This window comes from Cherax quadricarinatus, chromosome 14 (genome assembly GCF_038502225.1).
Source record: "Cherax quadricarinatus isolate ZL_2023a chromosome 14, ASM3850222v1, whole genome shotgun sequence".
NCBI lineage: Eukaryota > Metazoa > Arthropoda > Malacostraca > Decapoda > Parastacidae > Cherax > Cherax quadricarinatus.
The window spans coordinates 7,417,934-7,445,417 of NC_091305.1; the positions used below are offsets into that span (position 1 = coordinate 7,417,934).

Below are 27,484 nucleotides of genomic sequence, written 5' to 3' on the forward strand. Positions count from 1 at the left end.
GGCATTTCACTCTTTTTAATAGAATAAAGAATACAGATACTGAGGTTATACACTGTACTGTGTACCTATCCCATAGATTTTAACACATTGGCCATCTCCCACCCAGGAAACACATTCACCATTATTCATTCAACAGTTGTCCTGCCAGAAGTGTGCAGACATCCCATTTAAAATGACCCTCCAAACTTCAATAGCCTCACCCCTCCCTCCCTCACTGCAGGCACAGCATTTTCCACCTCCAGGACTCAAATCCAGCTAACCAGCTTCCCTGAATTCCTTCATATCCAAAAGAGATACAGTACTAAATTACCCTGTAATTCCCTGTCTACCTCACACCCCTATACACTCTTGTGGTGAAGCCTTGTGGTCACCTGAACCAGGATGTCTATTGCAAACATTCTCTCTTCTCAGTGGCTCCTCCTCTCACATGTATCCCTCACTCATTTCTTCTTCTCTTTGTATGTACTGCTTCCTCTCTCATGTGAATGAAGTTGATAGATATATTTTATTAATATTCAGAAGCTAATTTTTTTTTTCAACACAACAGCCATCTCCCACCATTACTCACACAATATCACTGTCTTTGCAGAGGCATCCAGATATGACAGTTGAGATGTCACTCCAAATAGCCAATATCCCAAACCCCTCCTTTAACCCTTAAATGGTCCAAACGTATATATATGTCCTTACGCGTAGCACCCCAAATGTATATGTACGTTTTAATTTTCCTGCCTCCAAATATGGCATGACTGCCCTGAGATGCCTGGTCAGCATAGAATGGGTCTTAACACTCGGTATGCACCATATTAAAAAAATCTGGGACCTCTTAGTACCTTGTGGGAGCACCAGTTAAATTGAGCGCCAGCTAGAGCAAACAGTGCAGCAAACACCATGGATTCACTGATGTAATGTCATATTACCACTCCTCTTTTAAGGGGAAAGTGATGTTAATCCCAAGTTTAGGGTCTGTCTATCTCTGTCTCTGCCTATCTCTGTCTCTGTCTACCTCTGTCTATCTGTCTCTGTCTATCTGTCTCTGTCTATCTGTCTCTGTCTCTATCTTTGTCTCAGTCTATCTGTCTCTGTCTATCTGTCTCTGTCTTTGTCTATCTGTCTCTGTCTATCTCTGTCTCACAGGTACACGTAAATACAAGTATACATAGTATAAATTACCTAGGGTAACCCAAAAAATCCAGACAAAGTGCTATACTCTGCTTGAAGATGTGAGTAAAAGTGATAATGCAGTCTTGTGGCTCTCTCTGAGACAGAGAGCTAGATGGATAGACAGATAGACAGTGAGCTTGACAGACAGACAAATAGAAAGACAGACATGTTTGTGTACCAGCAAAAACAAAGCAAGGACGATGCTCATCAAATGACTTTTCTTATCAAGTGTTATCGCTGCACCCTCACATATGCTCATCAAACGTCAGCTCTTATCAAATGTTATCTCATCTTATCATGTCACTGTCAGGGGTGGACTTTGTTTTTCATGCTTCAGGGGAACTTATTATTACCTATTATTATTATTACGTATTCTCCTCCTCCTCCTCCTTCTCTTCCTCCTCCTCCTTCTCTTCCTCCTCCTCCTTCTCTTCCTTCTCCTCCTCCTCTTCCCCCTCCTCCTTCTCCTCCTCCTCCTCCTCCTCCTCCTCCTCCTCCTTCTCTTCCTTCTCCTCCTCCTCTTCCCCCTCCTCCTACTCCTCCTCCTCCTCTTTCTCCTCTTCCTCCTTCTCCTCCTCTTCTTCATTGTTATTATATACTTCCACATATCCAAAACATTGCTGGGACATATAAATGCTTTGTATATATTCCAAGACAATTCAATTCAATTCAATTCAATTCAAATTTTATTCTCTATAAGGATTACAATGCTGAGTTTACAGAATTTGGTTATTGTGTGGTTTACATGTAGTAAAATAATAATTACAGAGTGTACCACTAGAACACCTAGCATGGCTAGGCATTTCGGGCAGACTTAGATTAATTCTTAAATTTAAAATATTACAAATTATGAGGTAAGTTGGTATTCTGGCTAAGTGACTAAATACTAGTTTGTGAGTTTAGCAATGTGAATGCTTTTGTTTTGGCACAGTACATAGTTTCAGTATTGGAGTATCACAGGCCAACGTATGACTAGTTAGGATTCATTATTTTAAGATTGAGATTGATATTTCTGTTTATGGACAAATGGGTGAGTGAGTGTAAGTGTTAACCACCAGGTGGTATTCATGTAGTTAGTTGACGGGGTGTATCAGGGAGATAAGATGTTTTCTAATGGTAGTTTTGAAGGTGATGAATGTGTCTGTAGTTCTAGAGTTTTCAGGTAGGGTGTTCCAGATTTTAGGGCCTTTGACATACATTGAATTTTTGTAAAGGTTCAGTCGGACATGGGGAATGTCATAGAGATGTTTGTGTCTGGTGTTATGCCTGTGGGTTCTGTCACAACTATCAAGAAAGCATTTTAGGTCAAGGTTAATATTGGAATTTAAGGTCCTGTAGATGTAGACTGCACAGTAGTAAGTGTGGATGTACTGAATAGGGAGTAAGTTTAGATCTATGAAGAGTGGGGGGGTGTGTTTCCAGGGATGGGATTTAGTGATTATTCTTACTTTGGCTTTTTTGTTGGGTTATTATTGGCTTTAGGTGCGTTGCTGCAGTTGATCCCCAAGCACAAATAGCATAGGTGAGGTATGGATAAATAAGCAAGTGGTATAGTGTGCAAATGGCCAAGGCAGGTGTAAATGTCCACCTGTCAATGTGTTTGTGACAATTTAAGTACAATTTCAGTACCTAATACTAGTGTCAGAATAAAGAATGGTTATGAAATGACAAGAACTATTATAAATTGTAATTATCAGAACATAAAAATTATATAAAATAATATGAAAAATAGAAAAAAAAGGTATATCGACAACACTTCTGCAAGTGGCAGGACTCCATGTTGCCATCACATGAGCATCCAGTGCCAACTTCTCTGCCTCATATCTCTGTAAGTACTGACCCTAATTTTTTTTTTATTCTAAAACACTTAAAAAAAATGTGCTCTTTTTTTCTCTTTTTTTTTTTTTTTCAAAATACACCTACCATCCGACTTACGACCGAGTTCGGTTCCGAGAAACTAGTAAGTCGAAATGGATGTAAGTCAAACTTTGCTACTGAATATCAACATATTTTTGTAATGACTTTATTTTATTGTTTTATTTTGGTATTTCATGTTTTGCTTTACTTTTTATGCTGTTAGTACTGTGTTTTATACTGTAAGGTTTAGGATAAACACTGTGTACAACACAAACACTTGTTTATTTCCCAGAAATTTGGCATAAAAAACACGGTCATAAGTCGAGTTGTCGTATGTCAAGCAGGTCATAAGTCGGATGGTAAGTGTATTCGGGGTGCTGCGCAGGTGAATGTATATATACGTTTGGACCGTTTAAGGGTTAAAGTGCAGGTATTGTACTCCCCACCTCCAGGACTTAAGTCCGTCTAATTGGTTTCCAGTGGCATGTAGAGGTCTGGTGATGCCCGGGGCCAACTCCTTGATGTATGCCCCAAAGACTCAAGTATAAGGCCTAGTACTGAGAAATATTATGAGAAAGGGAGATATTTTGAATATGTAAACATGGATGAAACATGAAATAAACGCTTTATTCTATTTATGCGCCCACCCATCTGGATGCCCAGGGCCACCACCCCTTTCCCCATCCTCTGCACGCCACTGTTGGTTTCCCTGAATCCCTTCACAAAATATTACCCTGCTCACACTCCAACATCTCATCAAGTTCCAAAAAACATTTGTCTCCATTCACTCCTATCTAACATGCTCACACATGACTACTGCATGTCCAGGCCCCTTGCACACAAAACCTCTTTTACCCCCTCCCTCCATCCTTTCCTTGGATGAACCCTACCCCTAAATGTTTAATATAAATAGGTTGAAAGTTTCCAGAAAGAATTTTTAAGAAAAGTTGACTTTATGGAGAAAAACTGGTAGTACAGAAGACTCTCTCTTGAAGTATATTAAGTTGTAAAATTATAAACCTCAACCATTACGCTCTGGTAATCCTGGTTCAACAGCTTTTCATGCAATTTTACTGCAAATTATTAAAAATATTTTACTACTTTTTCCCCATACTCGAGGAAATTCAAAAAAATTAAGATTTTTTTTTTTAGCTCATCAGCCATTTCTCACCAAGGCAATATACACTACATAAGAAAAGAAATTCATCATCAACTGTTATTTCAAGAAGTGGTAGGTTCATGTTAACCCATCAAACTACAACTATCTCATCCCACTTTCAGAGTGCAAAGACTGTACTGCACAGTACTGCACTTCTAACTTTCAAAACCTAAGACAAACTAGCTACTCTATTTAAGTCCTTTCAGAAATATTACCTACTTACTCCAGCAGCACGTCAAATCCCATAGATCAATTGCCTCAACTGACTCCAACCTCATATTTTCACATATGCCTCAATGTTCCACCCCTTATCTTCCAGTACCTGCTTCACATCTTCCTTCCAACTGTTCCCATGAATGTTCCATACACTATCTTCCACCCACTCCAGATATGTGCATAATTGTAACAGCTAATCTTGTTCTATTCTTTCTATATAATCAAAATATCACATCAGTTCCTCTTTCTCTATCTTGGAATTACACCTATCATTCCATCATATCTTATAATTTCTACATATAATTATTTTCATCATCACTTAAAAATATGGTAAATTTGTGGGATACAAAAGGGCATAACATCAGTAAGATATGTAGAGTATTTAGTAAAAGTTGTAGTGTTTTACACTTATATGATTTCCAGAGTTCCTCATTTACAGTGAAAATATTGGCTAAGAAAACACTTGCATTAATACACTTACGAGTCACTCTCCTCGCCACTAGAGGCACGTCTAGTGAACTGTCGGCGACGTTGCCGTGGAGGTCTGAAGGCAATTTTTCTGATATCATCTGTGTCTTGTGAATTACTTCTCTCAAAATTGCTGCATGGTCTTCTCCAAAGAAGAGCTGGGTCTACACCTGCTACTTCTTCCTGTAGAAAAGAATGTGTTATGTAAGGGGACTGTTGTTAAAACAATTCTTGTGGTAAGCGTTATGATTATTATGCACAGTACATGGTGTAACATTTGTGGCCCATATTCAAGTATAGATCACAACTAAGACTAAATATCCCATGTCTAACACCATCTACAGACCTACTGACAAAAAGTATAGCTATGAAGAAAATACAGATCAGGCTTAATATACAAAGAAATAGCAATGAAGATGTTCAAGAATACTAACCAAACTAATAAAGAAATCAAAATACCTTTACTGTGCTCACATATTTAGTTAAAAAGAGCTATGAAAAAAAGACCCAGAAAATTCTCTCACACATATATGGGGCTCTAGTAAAGTGACAAAACAAAAGTAATTACGTAAAATAAACCATTGAGCCTCCCATCTCAATTACAGTAATGGTAAATAAATTGTCTGTTCTAAACTAAATTATCAAACCTGAAAAAAAAATCTCAAATTCCCAACCCCTATTTAAATATTTTCTGATAATTACTCTAGGTAACTATATCACTAATTACTCTTTAACCCTCTGAGGGTTTCGGCTGTACTAGTACGGCTTACGACCCAGGGTTTTTGACGTACTAGTACGCCTAATTTCTAGCGCCCTCAAATCTAGTGGGAGAAAGCTGGTAGGCCTACATATGAAAGAATGCATCTATGTGGTCAGTGTGCACAGTATAAAAAAATTCCTGCAGCACACAGTGCATAATGAGAAAAAAAAACTTTGACCATTTTTTTGGAATAAAACAGCGACTTTGCACTGTATTTTCGTATGGTATTTATTGTTGTATTCTAGTTTTCTTGGTCTCATTTTATAGAATGGAAGACATATTACAGAAATTGAGATGATTTTGACTGGTTTGACAATGAAAAGTACCTTGAAATTAAGCTCAAAGTAGCAGAAATGTTCGATTTTTACCAAAGTTCAAAAGTAAACAAATCATGCCAAGCGTCCAATACACGTCAACTGGTGAGTCTAATATTCTTTCGCAAGTGCGCCAATATTATTTATACCATTTTTTACACTAATGCAGTAGTCTGCATAACAGTAAATCTTCTATTTTTTGTGAGAATAAAAATTCAAAGTGGAAAGCAAAAGAATGTAAGAGGGGCCTTGAGACGTGACTAATGAACAGAGGAAATGTCATTTTAGTGTCAGGAATGTCTTTCTTGTTTATTCTGGACCCTATTCGGAAATTGGCATCTTTTGAAATTTTTGTGAAATTGGCAAAATTGCTATATTCTGACCACTGTACTGGATAGTTGAAATTGGTAAATGGGTGGTTTCTTGCACTCATTCGATAGAAAAAATGGAGTTCTAGCGAAATATTCATGTTTTTCGTTGACTAGTACAGTGGAATTGGCCGAAAATGGGGCTCAAAGTGGGCAAAATCACTGATGCGTAAACATCGCCGAGACCGCAAACTTCGCGAGAGCATAATTCCGTAAGTTTTCCATCAAATTTCATACTTTTGGTGTCATTATGATCAGGAAAAGATTCTCTATCTTTTCATAATTTTTTTTTTTAAATTTGGCTGACCCTGAGAACGAGTCTCAGAGAGGGCCTGTCGACCCTCAAAGGGTTAAAGGAAATTCAATAATAATTTTGTTAAAAAACAGCATGAAATATTTATATTTATATTTAAATGGAATAAAGTGTTTATTTCATGTTTCATCTGTTTACATATTCAAAATATCTCCCTTTCTCATAATATTTCTCAGTACTAGGCCTTATACTTCATTCTTTGGGGCATACAATCAAGGATTTGGCCCCGGGCATCACCAGACCTCTGCATGCCTCTGGGTGGAGAGTATTGTTGGTGAGACAGGTACATGTTCATGTACCCGTCTCCACTATCTGCAAACTCTCACTACAGAGTAATAGTAAACAGAGTAAAGTCTCATGCAGCCATGGTAAAAAGCTCTGTTCCACAAGGCACAGTACTTGCTCCCATTCTATTCCTCATCCTCATTTCAGACATAGACAGAGATGTAAGCCATAGCTTCATGTCTTCCTTTGCAGATGACACCCGGATTACCATGGCAGTGACCTCCATCGAAGATACTGCAAGACTCCAAGCGGACATCGACCAAATCTTCGAATGGGCCACTCAAAACAATATGAAGTTCAACGAGGAGAAATTTCAACTACTCAGATATGGGAGACTTGAGGAAATTAAAAATGTGTCACGGTATACCACAAATTCTAACCATACAATAGAGCAGAAAAGTAATGTGAAGGACCTGGGAGTGATAATGTCAGAGGATCTCACCTTCAAAGACCACAACAATGTATCTACCTCATCCGTTAGGAAAATGATAGGATGGATAATGAGAACCTTCAAAACTAGGGATGCCAAGCCCATGATGATTCTCTTCAAATCCTTTGTGCTCTCTAGGCTGGAATACTGCTGTACACTAACGGCCCCCTTCAAGACTGATGACATTCCAGACCTGGAGAGTGTACAAAGAACTTTCACAGCACACATAAGTGCGATAAGGCACCTAAACTACTGGGAACAGTTGAAGGTCCTTGATCTGTATTCCCTGGAATGCAGGAGAGAGAGATACATTTGGAAGGTCCTGGAGGGATTGGTACCAAACCTGCACACGAAAATCACTCCCTATGAAAGCAAAAGACTTGTCAGGAGATGCAACATTCCCCCGATGAAAAGCAGGGGAGCCACGAGTACACTGAGAGACAACACATTAAATGTCCGGGGCCCAAGACTGTTCAATTGCCTCCCAGCATACATAAGGGTGATTACCAATAGACCCCTGGCTGTCTTCAAGAAGGCACTGGACAGGCACCTAAAGTCAGTACCTAACCAACCGGGCTGTGGTTCATACACGTCAGCTTGTGTGCGGCCAGCAGTAACAGCCTGGTTGATCAGACCCTGATCCACCATGAGGCCTAGTCTCAGACCGGGCCACAGGGCACTGACCCCTGTAACCCTCTCCAGGTAAACTCTAGGTAAACAGTACACTCAAATACAAATGCCCATACCTCACACCAACCAACACTCTCACATTCACCCACCAACCCTCTAGCATTCACCCACCCACCCTCTCACATTCACCCACCCACCCTCTCACATTCACCCTCCCACCCTCTGTCATTTACCTGCTTACCCACCCACCTCTCACATTCACCCTCCTACCTAGCCAACTTCTCACATTCACCTACCTACTTAGCCACCCTCTCACATTCACCCACCTACTTAGCCACCCTCTCACATTCACCTACCAACCTAGCCACCCTCTCACATTCAACTACCCACCTCTCACATAACCACACTCACACAAACATACATTCTCACACCCACCTCTCACACCAACTTTCTCAAACCCACCCTCTTTCATGCACCCATCTACCCACCCTCACACCCATCTCTCATACCAACCCCCTACCCTTCTACCTTCACACCTACCCATAAACCCTCATGGTCTCTCTTATACCCAACCTTCATGCTCACCCTCTCTCTCCCACTCACATTAGCACCCACTTTCAAAAGAACTCACCTCTCACCCTCTAACACCCACAATCGAAACATCCACTCATGCTTTCTGAAATATTCTATGCCAAGTCTGCCACACACTACATTACACTACACACACCCACACACATATATTAGTGTTGTAAATTATGTACAGTACTATAAAATTACTGTACAGTACACTACTGTACCATAGCACTACAGGTTGCAATACTCATATTCTTAGTGTCAGATTGTCTTCAGCATTTGTGGTCCAAGTCTTCAAGTTCAAAAGACAACCAGCTTCCTGCTCCCTGTGAGATTTAAGATCCATGGTTTGTCCACATAACAGTGCTGGCACCATCAAACTCCGGTATATTCCCTGTTTTGCCTCTATAGATGAGGTTCTTTGTCTGTAGTCATGCATCAATGTGCCATGCAGCCTTTTTCCCCTCATCAATTCTATTATTCTCTGTAGTCATGCATCAATGTGCCATGCAGCCTTTTTCCCCTCATTAATTTTATTATTCATCTCATCTTTCATAGACTCATCTGCTGACAAGTCCACTCCCAAATATCTAAAACACATTTACTTCATTCTCCATCCCTCCAATCTGATATCCAATCTTTCACTGCCTAGATTTTTTTGTTACTTATTACTCTGTTCTTAATTTCTTTCTTTCACATACCCTCCCAAATTAATCTACCTGCCTTTGCAACTTCTCTTCAGTCTCTCCCAAAAGAACAGTGTCATCTGCAAAAGCATTATAACAATTCTCACTTTGCATCAAATTTGTTATCTTTTAGTCTCACACCTCTCCCCAACACCCTATCATTCACTTCTTTCACAACCCCATCTATAAATATGTTAAACAACCACAGTGACATCTCATTCCTGTGTGAGGCCTTCTTTTACTGGAAAATAATCTCCCTCTCTTCTACATACCTCAACCTGAGCCTCACTATCCACATAAAAGCTCTTTATTACTTTTAATAACTCCTACCTATTCCATACACTTACAACAAATGATACACTCCTCCCCTATCCACCCTATTATATACTTTTCTTATCCATAACTGCAGCAAAAAGCTCATTATGCTTATTTGGGTTTTACTCATTTGTACAGTTCAATGTAAACACTTTGTCTAGATATCCTCTATCCTTCCTAAAACATTATTGTTCATCTGAAATTCTGCTCTCTCTCTCTTACCCTTAATAATTTCAATAACAACTCTACCATACACTTACCAGGTATACTCAACAGCCTTATTCTTCTACAATTCTTACACTCTTTTATCCCTTTCTTCTTATATAAAGAAACAATGCATGCTCTCTACCAATTCCTAGGTACTTTTTTGATTTAGTGAATATAGTGCCTTGATAATATGAGAAATCATGAAAGCACTTTGAATTTCACCATTTTTTTTTTTTAGCACACTGGCCATCTCCCACCAAGGCAGGGTGGCCAAGAAAAGAAGAAACAAAAGGTCTTCTTCTTTTTGCATATAGTAGTAATTTATACAGAAGGGGTTACTAACCACTTGCTCACGGCATTTTAGTCACCTCTTACAACACGCATGGCTTATGGAGAAGGGGTTCTTTTCCGCTTCCCATAGAAATGGTTATTTTGCATAGTGAACAAATGCACTAACCACTCTAAAGCTATATCCCCACTTGCTTTTAACATTTCTGTCATGATCTCACTGATCCCAGCTGCTTTATCCCCTTTCAGTCTACCCGTTGCCTCATGTACTTCCTTCCCCCTCCATCCCCCCCACAAATCACATCTGGCTCTTCCTCACTCCTACAAGATGTTATACATCCCTGCCCAATGTATGAAATCATTGCCTCTATTTCTTTAACATTCAACAACTCCTTAAAATATTCCCTCCATCTTCCAATACCTTCACCTCCCCATTTACTAAATCCACTCTCTTGTTTTAAACTGTTAAAATTCATTTGTTCCCTAGGCTTTTTCAACTTAGTGATCTCACTCCAAAACTTTATTTTCAGCAACATTTGTTGGCAGAACCTCACCTGCTCCCTCACTGGTTCTCCTTTTGCACTACCTCATCACTCTTTTTCTCCTCTATAATTTGGCCAAATATTGTTGCTGTACTTTAAAATTATGCTGTGCAAATCTAATGATGTTATAATTACTATCAGCTAATATTTCACCTACTGTAATGTACATGAATGTCTTGAAACCCTGTTGGTGCTTACCATTCAATTCAATATATTTTCACTATATTTGATATAAAAAAATTGTCCTCAAATATGCTTATTAATCTGCTTGCTTTTGAATCATCAAATATAGCATTACAATTTACTTTGAGGTTACCTCTAGCTAGATGGTACTGTAAAGAGCTAGGCTCCTAATCCAAATGATAGGGGGTACAGTATCACCAGCTTGAAATAATTAAAAAAAATCTCTAAAAGCTCAGGACCACTTGATCAATTTAATCTACTGGGCAAGAAGAATTGTCTGTTCTCTAGATGATTTGTTATGGTTCATCATTACTACTCTATACTACTCCTTAAAATATCCCCACCTCATTTATGGCATCTACCAAAGCAAATTGCCTAAAATCCATCATTACTTACCAAAAATCAGTTATTAGAATGATCACTCGATCAGGTTCCAGACAATACATACCCCAACTATTCAAAACTCTAAATTTATTCAACATATAAACCCTTCACACATACTACCGTGCATATTACATATACAGGATATGTATTATGAATATCAACCTAACAAGCTGAATTTTCCTGGAGAGCTGGAATTGATCACACAACACAATACAAGCAACAAGTATCTCTTTGCTATACCCATACTATGTGTTTGATTCAACCAGTTCAGAAATTTCATGTAAATAAAAGATTCAAAAATATTGAAATTCCCACCAGAATTTGGAAAAAGCTCTCTATTTGCTATATATCATATAGTATTAAAAGCCATAAGTCTCCTTCAGTCATAAGATGGGGGAAAGGGGTACACTATCTCTCAAATAATCAGGTTTTTGCTTAACCCCAGACATAAGACAGGGTTATAGTTTGAGGCCTCATCCAACAACTATCGACAAACTTCCTCCCTATTAGTCTGTTTTATGGAGATTTCACTGTAAATTTTTTCTATCATAAAAGCAATACAGAATAATAAAACCAATTCTAAGTCCACTAGTTGCAGTTCAAATCATATCTAATTGTTTTAAGTCATTGTTATAAATCAATGTAAATTCTAATAAACATGGTAATCTCTCCACTATTTAAAAAAAAAAAAAAATGGATACTGAGCTTTTAGTCAAGTACTCAGTTTGCCCATATCATGCTGCAACAGTAAAATAACCCAGTGTCTGAGTTGGGAGGGCATAAACCCTGCCATAATGATGTAGCACATCAGGCTACAGCAGGGTGACAAGCCCCATTTCAGTGGTAAGATGATCCAGCATTGGAAGGCACACACCCCAATGTTGGGGTGCCTAATACATTACAAAGATAATCTTTTTAATACAAAATATGGTAGAATAAAGATTTTCAATAACATTTTATTAGCATTTTTTGAATATCTTGGCCCTAGGGAAAAAAAAGTTAGCTATATTTAAAATACAGTGGAACCTCTACTTGCGAGTTTAATACATTCCATGACCTTGCTCGCAACTGGATTTGCTCGTTTGCAGAGTCAATTTTCCTCATTTAAATTAATTGAAATGCAATTAATCCATTCCAGTGGAATTCTGTACTTCAATAATTTCGTTAATATCAACTCTACGGCTTATTTATCTATCTCACCTCATCTAATATGACATAATAAACAATATAAATAACATAGAAACCTGATATATACTCTAAAATGAATAAAATATGTCATTCATGTACAGTGGACCCTCGACATTTGATACTAATCTGTTCCTGAGAGCTATCGAATGTCGAAAATATCAAAAGTCAAATTAATTTTCCCCATAAGAAATAATGGAAATCAAATTAATCCGTGCAAGACACCCAATAGTATGAAAAAAAAAATTTTGCCACATGAAATATTAAGTTTAATGCAATAGAATAATTATAATAACAACAATAACAATAGATTAATAACAATAGAATAATTGACACTTACCTTTAATGAAGATCTGGTGATGATTGATGGGATGGGAGGAGGGGAGAGTGTGGATGGTGTTAGTGTTTAGAAGGGGAATCCCCTTCCATTAGGACTTGAACTGGCAGCCTCACCATGCCTTACCACACTGCGTATGCCACTACGATTCTTAAATCTTTCAAACCAACCTTTGCTGGCCTTAACTTCACTCGCATCACCACTAGTTGCAGGCAATTTCTCTACCAAATCATCATGCACTCCAACACACTCACTCCACTTTCGTACTTTGCAATTATCTCTTTCTTCATTTCAGTAGTCATTAGCACCTTTTTTCTCGAAGGGTTGGCACTAGAAGCTTTCTTGGGGCCCATGGTTACTTATTTTGCAGAAACAAGCACCAAAAACAGTGATAATATGGATAATATGGAATGTACCGTATGTATCCTTAGATGCGAGCACACTGGCTGGCTTGTAAACACTGGCACACACAGGCCAGTTCAGGCCACACGTGGACACGTCTCATACGAAACGTATCGAATGTCGGGTTTTCCATCGAATGTCGAGGCGAAATTTTTGCGTTAAAATGCATCGAATGTCGGATTTATCGAATGTCGATGCCTTCGAATGTCGGGGGTCCACTGTAGTGGTATGGGCGGTGTCGGCGGTGGACGAGAGTTTGTCTGGAGACCAGGTAAAATACTTCATGAATAATTTCGCCAATATCGTCTGTACTGCTTATTTATCTATCACAGTTCATCTAGTATGACATAACAAACAATATGAATAACATAGAAACATGATATATACTCTAGAATGAATAAAATATGCCATTCATGTAGTGGTACGGTGGTGGCGGTGGACGAGAGTTTGTCTGGAGACCGGGAAAAATACTTCATAAATAATTTCGCTAATATCATCTATACGGCTTATTTATATATCAGAGTTCGTCTAATATGACATAACAGACAATATAAATAACATAGAAACACGATATATACTCTACAATTAACCCTTTGACTGTCGCAACCCTCAATCCTGAGGTGTCTCCTGGTGTCGCAAAATTTAAAAAAAAAAAAAAATATTTTTTCTTATGAAATGATAGAGAATCTTTTCCCGATTGTAATGACACCAAAAAAACGAAATTTGATCGAAAACTGACGGAATTATGCTCTCGCGAAGTTAGCGACCTCGGCGCTGTTTACAAATCGGCGATTTCGCCCACTTTGAGCCCTATTTTCGGCTAATTCCATTGTTCCAGTCGCCCAAACTCATAGCTATTTTTTTAGAACTCCATTTTTTCTATCGATTGAGTACAAGAAACTGCCCATTTACTGATTTCAACTACCTAATAATGTGGTCAGAAATTTGCAATTTGGCCAATTTCACGAAAACTAAAAAATATGACAATTTCAAAATAAGGTCCAGAATGAACAATGCAGACATTCCTGGCTCTAAAATAACATTTTCTTTGCTCATCAGTCATGTCTCCAGGCCCCTCTGATATTACTCTTGCTTTCTATTTTGAATTTTTATTCAAACAAAAAATAGAAGACTTACTATTATGCAGACTACTGCAATACTGTAATAATTGTATAAATAACATCAACCCATTCATGACTGCATATTAGAATGGGTAGTTGGACATTTATTGGACAATGGCATCATTTGTTTATTTTTGAACATTGGCAAAAATCAAACATTTCCCCTACTTTGAGCTCCATTTCTAGGTTCTTTTTATAGCAAAATCGATCAAAATCACCTCTATTTCTATAATATGTTTTCCATTCTATCAAATGAGACCAAGAAAACGAGAATAAAACCATAAATACTATACGAAAATAGACCACAAAGTCTGCATTTTAATTAAAAAAAATGGACGGAGTTTTTTTTTTTCTCATTATGCACTGCGTGCTCCAGGATTTTTTTTATATGGTGCACACTGACCACACAGACCCATTCTCTCACATGTGGGCCTACCAGCTTTCTCCTGCTTGATTTGAAGCCGCTAGAATTTATGAGTATATATACGTCAAACACGGTACCTCGTAAGACGTATATATACAGCCGCAACAGTCAAAGGGTTAATAAAATATGCCATTATGTAACAGGTGGAGGAGGCCACAACCGCTCCTCTTTGTTGTGGTAAACACTGCCATCTAGTGACAGCCTTTTGAAGCCATCTATTATTATAATTATTATATGTAGTACATTATTATTATATATGTATTATTATACATATTATATTATTATTATTATTATTATGATTATTATTATTATTATTATTATTATTATTGTATTATACTATTATTGTTATTATTATTATATGTATTGTTATTATTCATATTATTATTATACAAATTATTATTATTATTTTGCTATTATTATTATTATTATTATTATATAAATTATTTGTAATTTTTATTCACAAAAAAAATATAAGATTTACTGTTATTCCTAATTGCAATAATTGTATAAATATGTCAACCCATTCACGACTGCATATTGGGACATCACTTGTTTACTCTGAAACAGCCAAGCAATGGACCATTTCTCCTAGGTTGAGCTCAATTTCAAGGCACTTTTCGTCATGAAAGCAATCAAAATCATATCTATTTCTGTAATATATCTTCCATTCTATCAAATGAGACCAAAAAAACGAGAATACAACCATAAAAAACATTCAAAATTACCACTAAGGGGTGGCTAATTGCTGAAAAGTGAACTCCATTATTTATGCTTAGATTTCTTTCATTTTTGGTGTATGCTAAGAAGCATCTTTCCATCATACATTGCCCAAGTTTCAATAAGATAGTCCAACAAACAACTGAGATACAATTCCCTCACCAGTGTCAAGGAACCTGCCTTGAGGTCTGCTCGCTTGTGGAAATTTTGCTCGCATATGGAAGCAAAAAATCAACCCATCCACTGCTCATATTTGGAAAAACTCGCATGTGGACACGCTTGCAAGCAGAGGTTCCACTGTATTTGATACCAGCCAGTACTGACCAATATATAATGCACTTAAAACATAAACTATGTCTCTTGGTCTATGTATTAGTGAGTTAGGTTTGAGAAAATTGGATCTGCTGAAGGAGGCCTGAAGGAGTCTGGAAAAAGACTTCTCTTTTTTTTTCAGTGTAAAACAGAATTTACCTGTCAGTGATTCACATTACACAGCTTTTTTACAAAATGCATCCCACATGTTAAATGAGGGATAGGTGTACATTGCAACAGTCAAAATAGTATTATATATTTATTACCCCGTGTTAAAAATCTTGACAGTCCTACAAAGACATTCTATTCCTACATAATATATGTCTAGCCTTTCAATTTAATAATAATAATAATTTTATTTTAGCATGATACATGTTTGTACAGAGTAGTATAACAACTGGGTGTACATAAAGTGGGACCAAGTAAACCAAGTCCTAACCGATATAAGCTGGGAAGATACACTAAGCAACAGAGACCCCAACTTATGCCTAGAACAGATTAACTTGGTGGCACTCGATGTATGCACAATGCTTATTCCCCTAAGAAAAAGGAGGAGTAGATGTAAAATAGAAAGAGACAGGTGCTCCCTTTACAGGCGACGGAAAAGAATAACAGAGCTGCTAAAAGAGGTCAATATATCTGAAATGCGTAGGGAGACACTGGTCAGAGAAATAGCAAGCATCGAACTTAAGCTAAAGGAATCTTATAGGAGTCAGGAATCGCGGGAAGAACTAAAAGCCATAAATGAAATTGAAAGAAACCCAAAGTATTTCTTCTCCTATGCCAAATCAAAGTCGAGAACAACGTCCAGTATTGGGCCCCTACTTAAACAAGATGGGTCCTACACAGATGACAGCAAGGAAATGAGTGAGCTACTCAAGTCCCAATATGACTCAGTTTTTAGCAAGCCGCTAACCAGACTGAGAGTCGAAGATCAAAATGAATTTTTTATGAGAGAGCCACAAAATTTGGTTAACACAAGCCTATCCGATGTTATCCTGACGCCAAATGACTTCGAACAGGCGATAAATGACATGCCCATGCACTCTGCCCCAGGGCCAGACTCATGGAACTCCGTGTTCATCAAGAACTGCAAGAAGCCCCTATCACGAGCCTTTTCCATCCTATGGAGAGGGAGCATGGACACGGGAGTCGTCCCACAGTTACTAAAAACAACACACATAGCTCCACTCCACAAAGGTGGCAGTAAAGCAACAGCAAAGAACTACAGACCGATAGCACTAACATCCCATATCATAAAAATCTTTGAAAGGGTCCTAAGAAGCAAGATCACCATCCATCTAGAAACCCATCAGTTACACAACCCAGGGCAACATGGGTTTAGAACAGGTCGCTCCTGTCTGTCTCAACTATTGGATCACTACGACAAGGTCCTAAATGCACTAGAAGACAAAAAGAATGCAGATGTAATATATACAGACTTTGCAAAAGCCTTCGACAAGTGTGACCATGGCGTAATAGTGCACAAAATGAGTGCTAAAGGAATAACAGGAAAAGTCGGTCGATGGATCTATAATTTCCTCACTAACAGAACACAGAGAGTAGTCATCAACAGAGTAAAGTCCGAGGCAGGTACGGTGAAAAGCACAGTACTCGCTCCCATCTTGTTCCTCATCCTCATATCCGACATAGACAAGGATGTCAGCCACAGCACCGTGTCTTCCTTTGCAGATGACACCCGAATCTGCATGACAGTGTCTTCCATTGCAGACACTGCAAGGCTCCAGGCGGACATCAACCAAATCTTTCAGTGGGCTGCAGAAAACAATATGAAGTTCAACGATGAGAAATTTCAATTACTCAGATATGGTAAACATGAGGAAATTAAATCTTCATCAGAGTACAAAACAAATTCTGGCCACAAAATAGAGCGAAACACCAACGTCAAAGACCTGGGAGTGATCATGTCGGAGGATCTCACCTTCAAGGACCATAACATTGTATCAATCGCATCTGCTAGAAAAATGACAGGATGGATAATGAGAACCTTCAAAACTAGGGAGGCCAAGCCCATGATGACACTCTTCAGGTCACTTGTTCTATCTAGGCTCGAATATTGCTGCACACTAACAGCACCTTTCAAGACAGGTGAAATTGCTGACCTAGAAAATGTACAGAGAACCTTCACGGCACGCATAACAGAGATAAAACACCTCAATTACTGGGAGCGCTTGAGGTTCCTAAACCTGTATTCCCTGGAACGCAGGTGGGAGAGATACATGATTATATACACCTGGAAAATCCTAGAGGGACTAGTACCGAACTTGCACACGAAAATCACTCACTACAAAAGCAAAAGACTTGGCAGATGATGCAACATCCCCCCAATGAAAAGCAGGGGTGTCACTAGCACGTTAAGAGACCATACAATAAGTGTCAGGGGCCCGAGACTGTTCAACTGCCTCCCAGCATACATAAGGGGGATTACCAACAGACCCCTGGCAGTCTTCAAGCTGGCACTGGACAAGCACCTAAAGTCGGTTCCTGATCAGCCGGGCTGTGGCTCGTACGTTGGTTTGCGTGCAGCCAGCAGCAATAGCCTGGTTGATCAGGCTCTGATCCACCAGGAGGCCTGGTCACAGACCGGGCCGCGGGGGCGTTGACCCCTGGAACTCTCTCCAGGTAAACTACAGGTAAACATGCCAAAAGCCCCTTTATATGCACAGCATTTTGTGCAAACTTAAGATTAACTTAAGATTAATAAGGCAACAATAATGCAGTAATTGTACATATGGTCATTAGGTGAGTTACAATGAATACAAGAAAATTGATTATTCTATTAGTTCATGCTATATGGCTTTAATAAAATATCGTAAGGATAAATTTCTGTATTTCAGACATCTTTGGGTGTCCCAGTGGCCTGGTGGCTAAAGCTCCCGCTTCACACACGGAGGGCCCGGGATCGATTCCCGGCGGGTGGAAACATTTTGACACGTTTCCTTACACCTATTGTCCTGTTCACCTATTCAATTCAATTCAATTCAAATTCAATTCAAAGTTTATTCTCTATAAAGATTACAATGCTGAGTTTACAGAAATTTGGTTATTGTGTGGTTTACATGTAGTAAAATAGTGATTACAGAGTGTACCACTAGAACGCTTAGCATGGCTAGGCATTTCAGGCAGACTTAGTTTTATTCTTAATTGTAAAATATTACAAATTATGAGGTAAGTTGGTATTATGGTTAAGTGACTAAATACTAGTTTGTGAATTAGCAATGTAAATGCTTTTGTTTTGGCACAGTACATAGTTTCAGTATTGGAGTATCACAGGATTCATTATTTTAAGATTGAGATTAATATTTCTGTTTATGGTCAAATGAGTCAGTGAGTGTAAGTGTGAACCACCTGGTGGTATTCGTGTAGTTAGTTGACAGGGTGTATCAGGGAGATAAGATGTTTTCTAATGGTAGTTTTGAAGGTGATGAATGTGTCTGCAGTTCTAGAGTTCTCAGGTAGGGTATTCCAGATTTTAGGGCCTTTGACATACATTGAATTTTTGTAAAGGTTTAGTCGGACACGGGGAATGTCGTAGAGATGTTTGTGTCTGGTGTTATGCCTGTGGGTTCTGTCACAACTATCAAGAAAGCGTTTTAGGTCAAGGTTGATATTAGAGTTTAAGGCCCTGTAGATGTAGATTGCACAGTAGTAAGTGTGGATGTACTGAACAGGGAGTAAGTTTAGGTCTATGAAGAGTGGGGGGGTGTGTTGCCAGGGATGGGATTTAGTGATTATTCTTACTGCAGCTTTTTGTTGGGTTATTATTGGCTTTAGGTGTGTTGCTGCAGTTGATCCCCAAGCACAAATAGCATAGGTGAGGTATGGATAAATAATTGAGTGGTATAGTGTGAGAAGGGCATTTTGCGGCACGTAGTATCGTATCTTGGAGAGGATCCCAACCGTTTTGGATACTTTTTTGGTTATATGCTGGATATGGGTGCTGAAATTCAGGTTGTTGTTAAGGTATAAGCCTAGGAATTTGCCCCCATTATTTCTGGTAATTAGTGTTGTCAATCTTAATGTTAATTTGTGCATCTCCTGCTCTGCTACCAAACATAATATAGTAGGTTTTGTCAGTGTTAAGCGTAAGTTTATTGGCTGTCATCCAAGTCGATATTTTGATCAGCTCCTCATTCACAGTGGTGTTGAGGGTGCCAAGATTAGGGTGAGAGATGACATAAGTCGTGTCGTCAGCAAAGAGAATGGGTTTCAGGTGTTGGGATACGTTTGGAAGGTCATTGATGTATATGAGGAAGAGCAGGGGACCAAGGACACTTCCCTGCAGAACTCCAGTATCAAGTGGCCGTGTTGCTGATGCTGTGTCTTTAATGGTGACATACTGATACCTATTAGTAATGTAAGATTTGAAATAAGCAAGCGCATGGCCTCTTATACCGTAATGATCAAGTTTGTGGAGTAGGATGTCGTGGTCTACTGTGTCAAAAGCTTTTCTTAGGTCAATAAAAATTCCTAGTGGATATTCCTTATTTTCCAATGCTGTGTAAAGCAGATCTAGCATTTTTATGATTGCATCATTAGTGCTTTTATTTTTCCTGAATCCAAATTGGCAGGGGTTGAGAATGTTTTGAGCCGTTATAAATGAATACAGTCTCCTGTGCACAAGTTTCTCAAAGATTTTGGATAGCAATGGTAAGTTAGATATTGGCCTATAGTTGTTTAAGTCTGTAGGGCCCCCACCTTTATGTATTGGTGTAACCCTTGCCATCTTGAGTAGTTTCGGGAAGGTGCTAGTCTCTAGTGACTTGTTAAAGAGTAATGAAATAGCATGCGAAAGGACATGGGCCGCTCGCTTGTACAGTAATGGTGGGACATGAGACAGATTCCCCGAGTTATTTTTAAGTGACTTTATAATCTCGGTGACTTCCGTGGGCTCAGTTGGTGCAAGATAGAAGGAATTAGGGAAATTCCCATCTAGGTAGTCCCCGGCATGGGCATTGGTTTTAGGTTTAATATGTTTATTATGCACCCCATACCCATCCTGTGGGCGGTAGTCAAAAGATTACAGAGGTACATAATGGGTCCAGGGACTGGGCCTCAAAGTTTTGATAGCTGAGCAAGTTACAGAGGTAATGAATTCACAATTTACAAAGGTAATGAACTCACAATTTACAAAGGTAATGAACTCCAGGTAGGTCTAGTCACAATCATGACATGGGCATTGGTATGTGGGATTTTACTGGCGAGATTAGATCCTATGGTTGAGAAGAAGTCGTTTATCTTGTTAGCTGTGTCAGTATGATGTAGTGGTGTTTCATTAGGTTTAGTTAGGACAATATTCTTGGTTTTTCTCAGTTTGTGGGTCCCTAGAATCTGAGAGAGTGTTTTCCAGGTCTTTTTTATATCTCCTCTAGTGTCTGTGAATCTACTGGAGTAGTATAGTTGTTTGGGTTTCTTTATTACTTTGGTGAGAGCTGATGAATAGTGTTTAAGAATATCTTTGTGTATTAAGCCTTGTCTATATTGCTTTTCATATTGGTGTTTCTTGTCAATGGATTTCAGAATGGTGCTGGTTAGCCATGGGCAACCAAGCCGTTTGTTTGTGATCTGTTTTGTTTTTATAGGACAATGTTTGTTGTATAGTCTAAGTAATTTGTTAAGAAAAATGTCTGTCCAGTCATCAATACCATTGGCCTTGGAGAATTAAGCAGCAAATAGGTACCTGGGTGTTAGTCGACTGGTGTGGGTCGCATCCTGGGGGACAAGATTAAGGACCCCAATGGAAATAAGTTAGACAGTCCTCGATGACGCACTGACTTTCTTGTGTTATCCTGGGTGGCTAACCCTCCGAGGTTAAAAATCCAAACGAAATCTTATCTTATCTTATCTTATCTTTTTTTTCAACAAGTCGGCCGTCTCCCACCAAGGCAGGGTGACCCAACAAGAAAGAAAATCCCCAAAAAGAAAATGCTTTCATTATCATTCAACATTTTCATTTATCTCACACATAATCAATCGCTTTGCAGAGGTGCCCAGATATAACAGTATAGAAGCATAAATAAAGACATATAACATACCCCACCAAACTGCCAATATCCCAAACCCCTCCTTTAAAGTGCAGGCATTGTACTTCCCATTTCCAGTACTCAAGTCCGGCTATGTAAAAATAACTGGTTTCCCTGAATCCCTTCGCTAAATATTACCCTGCTCACACTCCAACAGCTTGTCAGGTCCCAAAAAACATTCATCTCCATTCACTTCTATCTAACATGCTCACACATGCTTGCTGGAAGCCCAAGCCCCTCGCCCACAAAACCTGCTTTACGCCCTCCCTCCAACCTTTTCCAAGACGACCCCTACCCTGCCTTCCTTTCCCAACAGATTTATATGCTCTCCAAGTCATTCTGCTTTGATCCAGTCTCTCTAAATGACCAAACCATCTCAACAACCCCTCTTCAGCCCTCTGACTAATACTTTTAGTAACTCCACACCTCCTCCTAATTTCCACATTCCAAATTCTCTGCATAATATTTACACTACACATTAGAGAGGACATCTCCACTGTCTCCAGCCGCCTCCTTGCTGCAGCATTTACAACCAAAGCTTCACATCCATATAAGAGCGTTGGCACCACTATACTTTCATACATTCCATTCTTTGCATCAATGGATAACGATTTTTGTCTCCACAGATACCTCAATGCACCACTCACCTTTTTTCCTTCATCAATTCTATAGTTAACCTCATCCTTCATAAACCCATCCACTGACAAAGCAATTCCCAAACATCTGAAAACATTCACTTCTGCCATACTCCCTCTCTCCAATGTGATATCAAATTTTTCGTTATATAAATCATTTGATACCCTCATCACCTCACTCTTATCTATGTTCACTTTCAACTTTCTACCTTTACACACCCTCCCAAACTCATCCACTAACCTTTGCAACTTTTCTGTAGATAGAATCTCTCATAAGCACAGTATCATCAGCAAAAAGTAACTGTGTCAACTCCCATTTTGTATTTGATACCCCATAATTTAATCCCACCCCTCTCCCCAACACCCTATCATTTACTTCTTTTACACCATTTCTGTCATGATCCCATCAGTTCCAGCTGCTTTACCTCTCTTTCATTCTATGTAATGCCTCATGCATCTCCCCCACACTCACATCCTGCTCTGCTTCACTCCTAAAAGATGTCATACCTCCCTGGCCAGTGCATGAATTTACCGCCTCCCTTTCTTCATCGACATTTAAAAGTTCCTCAAAATATCCCCACCATCTACACAATACCTCCAGCTCCCCATCTACTACTCCCCTACTCTGTTTTTAACTGACAAATCCATTCGTTCCCTAGGCTTTCTTAACTTGTTTATCTCACTCCAAAACTTTTTCTTATTTTCATCAAAACTTCTTGACAGTGCCTCTCCCACTCTATCATCTGCTCTCCTTTTGCACTCTCTCACCACTCTCTTCACCATTCTTTTACTCTCCATATACATACTCTGCTCTTCTTATAACACTTTTGCTTTGTAAAAACCTCTCATAAGGTACCTTTTTCTCTCTTGTCACACCCTTTACTTCATCATTCCACCAGTCACTCCTCTTTCCTCCTGTACCCACCCTCCTATAGCCACAAATGTCTGCCCCACATTCTAATAATGCATTTTTAAAACTATTCCAACCCTCTTCAATCCCCCCACTACTCATACTTGCACTAGCCCACCTTTTTGCCAATAGCTGCTTATATCTCACCCTAACTTCTTCCTCCTTTAGTTTATACACTTTTACCTCTCTCTTACTTGCTGTTGCCATTTTCCTTTTGTCCCATCTACCTCTTATTCTAACTGTAGCTACAACTAAGTAATGATCCCATTACAACTAAGTAATGAGAGTCTTGTGCTATTTTTAATTTGTATTTTTATATTATTAGTTTATACCTAGTTGTACTTTAGCTCATTCCAGCACAACACATAGACAACACCAACTTCATTATGTGTATTAGTGACTATACTCTACATGACCAAAATGCTATAGATATATACTTGTCCAAACTTCCCACCACTACAGATATCAGTACTAAAACTCAGTACACAACTCAGGATATAAATAACCATAATTTAAACCTAGAAGATGATTGATCACATTGACCCTGATCTAAACCTACATAATCTGACACACAATCAAAACCTATTGGAAAGTAATTGCCTTTACTGCACAGCATCACAGGCCAGCACTATCCTAAACAATGATAAAAGTCTATCAGTACTTAACTACAACATCAGGTCCTTAAGCAAACACTATGATGACCTCCTGGCACTCCTTGAATCACTAAAGACACCCTTCTCCTGCATTATTCTTACTGAGACCTGGCTTAAACAGGACACAATAGATATCTACCCTCTACCAGGATACACAGCAATCCACAACTGCAGACCATACCAAGTTGGGGGTGGTACTGCAATCTATTACTCTAACCAATTATCTTGTATTAGCACCAATTGCTTTAGTGATGAATATGGAGAATACATTTTTGCTAATTTTACTGTAAAAAACCTTAAGACGCCTTTAACAATCGGTGCCATTTACCGGATACCCCACACAAACATCCCAAACTTCAGTGAGAAATTAAAGGCACTAATAACAAACAGACAAATGAATAAGCACCACCTTCTCTTAGATGGAGACTTCAACATCAACCTTGGCCTACTAGATGATCAGCCTGTAACTGATTTCATCAACAATATGAACAACACACTTCTCATACCAACAATAACTAAACCAACCAGGCTCACTGAAACAAGTGCAACTATAATAGACCACATATGGACCAATATACTAGCCCCCCTTAAATCAGGGATAATCACAGATAGCACTACAGACCACTACCATACCTTCCTCTTGACAAACATTAGTAAACCAAAACTTGAATACAACAAAGTCTCATTTAGACTCCATGATGAGGCCTCAATAAGGAAGTTCACAGCTGACCTAGAGACTGTTGACTGGCCTACAGAATTCTCCAAGGCCAATGGTATTGATGACTGGACAGACATTTTTCTTAACAAACTACTTAGACTATACAACAAACATTGTCCTATAAAAACGAAACAGATCACAAACAAACGGCTTGGTTGCCCATGCCTAACCAGCACCATTCTGAAATCCATTGATAAGAAACACCAATATGAAAAGCAATACAGACAGGGCTTAATACACAAAGATATTCTTAAACACTATTCATCAGTCCTCACCAAAGTAATAAAGAAAGCCAAACAACTATACTACTCCAGTAGATTCACTGACACAAGAGGAGATATAAAAAAGACCTGGAAAACACTCTCTCAGATTCTAGGGACCCACAAACTAAAAAAAAATAAGAATATTGTCCTAACTAAACCTAATGAAACACCACTGCAACCCACTGACACAGCTAACAAGATAAACAACTTCTTCTCAACCATAGGTTCTAATCTCGCCAATAAAATCCCACGTACCAATGCCCATGCCGGGGACTACCTAGATGGGAATTTCCCAAATTCCTTCTATCTTGCTCCAACTGAGCCCACGGAAGTCACCGAGATTATAAAGTCACTTAAAAATAACTCAGGGAATCTGTCTCATGTCCCACCATTATTGTACAAGAGAGTGGCCCATGTCCTCTCGCATATTATCTCATTACTTTTTAACAAGTCACTAGAAACTAGCACCTTCCCGAAATTACTCAAGACGGCAAGAGTTACACCAATACATAAAGGTGGTGACCCTACAGATTTAAACAACTATAGGCCAATATCAAACTTACCAAAATCTTTGAGAAACTCGTGCACAGGAGACTGTATTCATTTATAACGTCACAAAACATACTCAACCCCTGCCAATTTGGATTCAGGAAAAATAAAAGCACTAACGATGCAATCATAAAAATGCTAGATCTGCTTTACATAGCATTGGAAAATAAGGAATATCCACTAGGAATTTTTATTGACCTAAGAAATGCTTTTGACACAGTAGACCATGGCATCCTACTCCACAAACTTGACCATTATGGTATAAGAGACCATGCGCTTGCATATTTCAAATCCTACCTTACTAATAGGTATCAGTATGTCACCATTAAAGACACAGCATCAACAACACAGCCACTTGATACTGGAGTTCTGCAGGGAAGTGTCCTTGGTCCCCTGCTCTTCTTCATATACATCAATGATCTTCCAAACGTATCTTGACACCTGAACCCCATTCTCTTTGCTGACGACACGACTTATGTCATCTCTCACCCTAATCTTGCCACCCTCAACACCATTGTTAATGAGGAGCTGATCAAAATATTGACTTGGATGACAGCCAATAAACTTACGCTTAACGTTGACAAAACCTACTACATTATGTTTGGTAGCAGAGCAGGAGATGCGCAAATTAACATTAAGATCGACAACACTCTAATTGCCAGGCATAATGAGGGCAAATTCCTAGGCCTATACCTCGACAACAACCTGAACTTCAGCACCCATATCCAACACATAACCAAAAAAGTATCCAAAACGGTTGGGATCCTATCCAAAATACGATACTACGTGCCACAAACTGCCCTTCTCACACTATAAGGCTCCAGGCGGACATCAACCAAATCTTTCAGTGGGCTGCAGAAAACAATATGAAGTTCAACGATGAGAAATTTCAATTACTCAGATATGGTAAACACGAGGAAATTAAATCTTCATCAGAGTACAAAACAAATTCTGGCCACAAAATAGAGCGAAACACCAACGTCAAAGACCTGGGAGTGATCATGTCGAAGGATCTCACCTTCAAGGACCATAACATTGTATCGATCGCATCTGCTAGAAAAATGACAGGATGGATAATGAGAACCTTCAAAACGAGGTATGCCAAGCCCATGATGACACTCTTCAGGTCACTTGTTCTATCTAGGCTGGAATATTGCTGCACACTAACAGCACCTTTCAAGGCAGGTGAAATTGCTGACCTAGAAAATGTACAGAGAACCTTCATGGCACGCATAACGGAGATAGAACACCTCAATTACTGGGAGCGCTTGAGGTTCCTGAACCTGTATTCCCTGGAATGCAGGCGGGAGAGATACATGATTATATACACCTGGAAAATCCTAGAGGGACTAGTACCGAACTTGCACATGAAAATCACTCACTGCGAAAGCAAAAGACTTGGCAGACGATGCAACATCCCCCCAATGAAAAGCAGGGGTGTCACTAGCACGTTAAGAGACCATACAATAAGTGTCAGGGGCCCGAGACTGTTCAACTGCCTCCCAGCATACATAAGGGGGATTACCAACAGACCCCTGGCAGTCTTCAAGCTGGCACTGGACAAGCACCTAAAGTCGGTTCCTGATCAGCCGGGCTGTGGCTCGTACGTTGGTTTGCGTGCAGCCAGCAGTAACAGCCTGGTTGATCAGGCTCTGATCCACCAGGAGGCCTGGTCACAGACTGGGCCGCAGGGGCGTTGACCCCCGGAACTCTCTCCAGGTAAACTCCAGGAAATACCATTCACTTATATATCCATACCTCACCTATGCTATCTGTGCTTGGGGTTCAACTGCAGCAACACACCTAAAGCCAATAATAACCCAACAAAAAGCCGCACTAAGAATAATCACTAAATCCCATCCCTGGCAACACACCCCCCCACTCTTCATAGATCTAAACTTACTCCCTGTTCAGTGCATCCACACTTACTACTGTGCAATCTACATCTACAGGACCTTAAATTCCAATATTAACCTTGACCTAAAATGCTTTCTTGATAGTTGTGACAGAACCCACAGGCACAACACCAGACACAAACATCTCTATGACATTCCCCGTGTCCGACTAAACCT

The 27,484-nt window shown here is 39.2% G+C and overlaps 1 protein-coding gene across 22 annotated transcripts in view; it reads right to left on the reverse strand.

Moving 5' to 3' along the window:
• The window catches only part of sei (seizure), a 668,222-nt gene that overhangs the window by 184,355 nt on the left and 456,383 nt on the right, over nucleotides 1-27,484 (reverse strand). For all 22 annotated transcript variants that reach the window (XR_011391990.1, XR_011391991.1, XR_011391989.1 and 19 more), the window contains one exon: nucleotides 4,878-5,047. Coding sequence is in view for 15 of the 22 variants with exons in the window: in XM_053786177.2 (XP_053642152.2) it covers nucleotides 4,878-5,047 (170 nt within the window). In the remaining 7 variants the exon portion in view is untranslated. The remainder of the gene's footprint in view (nucleotides 1-4,877; nucleotides 5,048-27,484) is intronic.